This window comes from Vicia villosa, linkage group LG3 (genome assembly GCF_029867415.1).
Source record: "Vicia villosa cultivar HV-30 ecotype Madison, WI linkage group LG3, Vvil1.0, whole genome shotgun sequence".
NCBI classification, from domain to species: domain Eukaryota; kingdom Viridiplantae; phylum Streptophyta; class Magnoliopsida; order Fabales; family Fabaceae; genus Vicia; species Vicia villosa.
The window spans coordinates 118,500,582-118,505,089 of NC_081182.1; the positions used below are offsets into that span (position 1 = coordinate 118,500,582).

General features: G+C 35.1%; 1 protein-coding gene across 1 annotated transcript; it reads right to left on the reverse strand.

Annotated features, from left to right (window-relative positions):
- Positions 1-2,708: 2,708 nt before the first annotated feature.
- On the reverse strand, positions 2,709-3,098 carry LOC131658863 (uncharacterized). Its single transcript, XM_058928113.1, has one exon. It carries the CDS (start codon positions 3,096-3,098, stop codon positions 2,709-2,711), a length of 390 nt encoding a protein of 129 aa, XP_058784096.1.
- Between the last annotated feature and the right edge of the window lie 1,410 nt (positions 3,099-4,508).

Here is a 4,508-nt window from a genome sequence, read left to right on the forward strand (position 1 = left end):
TTTGGATGGAAGTTTGATGTTGACTATATGTCTATCGTGGAAATGAGACAAGTGATTAGGGCACAGGGTTATGTTGACATTGCTAATCTGTGGTATAGGCACCCTAATTATAGTTTTACTCGTGGTCTAAGGAGTTTGAACACTGACAATGATGTCTTGCAGTTTGCTAAAGATGTCGAAGGTTATGAGCTGATTGATATTTATGTGGAACATAAGGTATCGGATCCACTTGAGGTTTACACAATTGCTAATGCACAGTCCATACATGAAGCCAGCTGGTCTAGTTGCTGAAATTCTTCAGAGATGGGGTTCAAAGATAACTACAGATCAAGCATATAGGGCTAAAAGAAAGGCTTTGGAAATGATCCAAGGTGCTGGTATAGATCAATTCAGACACTTGAGAAGCTATGGAGAGGAGTTGTTGAGGTCCAATCCCAAGAGTACTGTGGTTATTAAATGTGCAGAGAACAATGGCAATCCAGCATTTGAGAGAATCTACATTTGTTTGGATGCCTGCAAGTCAGGATTTGCCACCTACTGTAGACCTATCATTGGATTGGATGCATGTTTTCTTAAGGGTGATTATGGGGGCCAACTGATGTCAGCTGTAGGCAGAGATGCAAACAACCAAATATATCCAATAGCTTATGCTGTTGTTGAGGCTGAAACCAAAGACTCATGGCAGTGGTTCTTGCATCTACTACTACAAGATTTAGGAGCATTCAATAAAAGGTGCTATGGCTTTATTTCTGACTAACAAAAGGTAATACTAAACTCTAAATGTAATTATTTTAATATTCACATATATATTAATATACAACTGTTATGTGGTTTTTGTTGTAGGGTTTGGTTTCTGCTATCCAAGAATTAGGTGACAATGTGGAGCAAAGAATGTGTGTCAAACACCTTTATGGTAATTGGAAGAAGAAACATTCTGGTTTGGTGCTTAAACAGGCCATGTGGGCAGCAGCTAGAGCTACTTGTGTTCCTATGTTTCATAGAGCAATGGAGAAGTTGAAGCTTCTAAAGCCAGATGCATGGAAGGACATGGCTGACATTCCTGCTAAATATTGGTCAAGATCTCATTTCAAGACATTTTCAAAGTGTGATATTCAGGTTAATAACATGTGTGAGGCATTTAACAGGGCAATTTTAGAGCATCGAGACAAGCCAGTCATAACACTTTTGGAAGGAATCAAGCATTATATCACAAAGAGGATAACTAAACAGAAGACACTATTACAGGACTATGAGGGTGTTATATGTCCTAGAATCCAATTGCTCATAGAGAAGAACAAACAGGAGGCACAAAACTGGACCCCTTCTTGGCATGGTGATGATGACTTATCCATCTTTGGAGTTACCAATGGAGTTGAGACTTACTGTGTCAATCTGAAAAATGAATCATGTAGCTGCAGAAAATGGGAGTTGTATGGAATCCCATGCAGTCATGTTATCTCTTGCATTTGGAGCATTAGGAAAAAAACCTGAAGGATATGTGTCTCCATATTATAGTTATTTCTTGAATTCTACAACATTAAGTTTTCTTTATGTTATATTTATGACACAAATTCTGTTTTGCAGCAAGCTTACATTTGGAAAGTGCTATGCTAACATTGTATTTCCAAATAATGGACCACAACTTTGGAACAATGTTGACCATGTGCCAATGTCTCCTCCTGTCATGAGAAGGGCAATTGACCGCCCTAAAAAGATGAGGAACAAAACATATGATGAGCCAAAGAATCCCTTTGTTCTTCCTAAGAAGTTTGGAACTGTCACTTGCAACAAATGTGGACAAGATGAACACAAAAAGAGGAGCTGTAAGGGAAAGAGGGCAGCTGATAGGCAGATACCTAAAGGGGGCAACAAGGCAAAGAAAGCTAAGACAACCAATAAGGCAAAGAAGAGTAAGGGAAAAGAAAAACCAGTTGAGATTGGTCAAGGATCTCAGGCACTTTAACCAACTCAGGATTAGGAGGCAATGATGCCTTTCTTTTTTAATGTAACAATGTTGCATTAGTTTGGAAGTTTGTTGTGATTGTAAAACAATATGATATTTTGGGTATTTTGTAGTGATTAATCATCATTGCCAAACAATATGGTAATCAGTTTGGATCTCAGAATGAAAACAATATGGCTGGCAAACAATATTTTGTAATATTATGTTTTAAATTTGCTGCTACTGAACCACTTATGTAATGGCCATCATTTGGATAATTTCATATATGCAAGTAATTTTATAACTTACTGCTATAAAGATGACTTGTTGGTTCAATTTGATTACACTTTGGTTAGATTTTGTTGACTGATTAAATGTTATTTCAATTTGTAAATAGATGATGTCAAAATTTGGTAACATGTTGGTAACATGTTGTTATCAGTTTGGTTAAATTTGGTAACATGTTGACCAACACCAATAAACTGTTATCAGTTTAGTTCAATAAACTGTTGATTGGTTGTTATTAGTTTGGTTCAATTTGGCTAAATTTGATTACACTTTGGTAACATTTTGACAACACCAAGCAACTTCATTGATTGATAAACTGTTACAACAAATTACAAGGTTGACAACACCAAGTAACACCATACAATTACAACAATAAACTGTTAACATAAATTGAACCTAAACATCCTTAAACTTATACATTAATTGAACCTAAACAAAGACAACAAATTAGACCTAAACAACAATTGTACTAACAGCTTCATTTCATAATTATTGTTGCAACTAATGATACCAACACAACAATGGTCATGACCCAATTAAACTTCAACTGTTTCTTTATCAGTTTCATCTTCATCTTCAATTCTTCTTCTTTTGCGACTGAATCCTTAACCCTATGCTTTTCTTCATTCAACTTTTGCATTAAGCTTGAAATTACTTCTTTTGCCCTAGGGTTCATTTCCTCATCAAGCCAAACAAAGTTACTGCACTTCTTGAAACCTTGAACCTTGTACATCCCACAACCGAAAAAGTGACGTCCTGGGTTTGTATCGGTCCAGGCCGTCATCAATGGAGCATCAATACCGCAATGACATTCCTGTCTCATTCTGTGACTTCTGTAGCTATCAAATGACACAGAGTTTTGAGACATTACAAGGTTGACGAAGGATGAAGGAGATGAGGGAGAAATAAAGGAGAAATGAGATATGAAGGAGATGACGAACAAAATGAAGGAGAAATGAAGGAGATGACGAACAAAATGAACAAGAAAGGGATTAGGGCAAAATTGGATTCCTATGTGTCCAATTAAATGAATTAAAAATACATTTTCCAAATTAAGTTTATTTTACAGATAACCTGAAAATATTTTAAATAGTTAATGTTTTCCATGTCATTCATCATTAAATCATTACCCATGTGGCAGGTTTATTTCCATGCCATGTCATTAAAAATACTGCCAAATGGAGGGGGGCTTCAAAAATTCCAACAGAGTAAAACTTCGAGGGCATGAATCCTGGGCTTTAAACTGGGGGGAGTAAAAGTTTAAGAGGCTGAAACTAGGGGGACCAAAAGTGCAATTAAGCCTATATATATATATATATATATATATATATATATATATATATATATATATATATATATATATATAAAGCAACAACAATTGCATCAACCTAATATTGTTTTGTTGTAGGTTCATTCGATTTAGAGAATCTCAGAAAAGATTTCAACAAGTACAATAAGGAAATATCCAAACTCAAGCGTGTAAGCATCACTACATTCAATTCTTATACACATTATAATTGAAAATCATTTCGTTGTTTTTGTGTGTTAGGCTGGTGAAAATATTAGAGACTAAGAAATTCATAGCCGACAAAGAGGTTAAGGTTCGTGAAACTTTAAACAGTTTGATTTCTAAATTGGAAACGATTAGTATCCTCAACCTTGACTCGATTCCAATCACCAATGATGAGGTCTGATCTTGTTATATTTCGATTCATTGCGACTGTATAACTAGTTTTAAAAATTCACAGGCTAAATCAAATAAATGCTTTAGGCCAACAATGTCGTGATTAGAATGTGGGGACAGAAAAGAGTAGAACATAAACTCAAGAATCATATAGATTTCGTTGACCTTCTCGGGATAGTAGATTTGAAGAAAGGTTGCAAGTTATTCATCTATTCAAGTCTATAATTTTCAGGTTTGCAATGTGATTTTGTGTCAAATGTTGCACTTTTGTTCTAGTTGTTTGCTTCCTTTACAATTTCTTGTGTGATTTACCGTATCCGCTGAACTTGTGCATGATTTGCACAATACCTTTCTGCTGAATTTTGACAGTTTAAGAATTTTTATTTGATTCAACACTTTGTTTGATTCCATCTTTCTGTTTGATGCCATCTTGTAAGAAAATAGTTTTTTACAAGTGGTGATGTGCATGACACACTCAAAAGTGAGAGACAGTGTTGTGTCATATGAAAGTGTGGATTGTATTTTTCTAAATTACTTTTGGGTCTTTTTACACTGTTTTCTTATGGATTCCAAATGTTAGTAATCATGAAATAA

Excerpts from the sequence above, each read along its gene's own strand:
- LOC131658863 (XM_058928113.1), bottom strand. The coding sequence starts at position 3,098 with ATGTCTCAAAACTCTGTGTCATTTGATAGCTACAGAAGTCACAGAATG.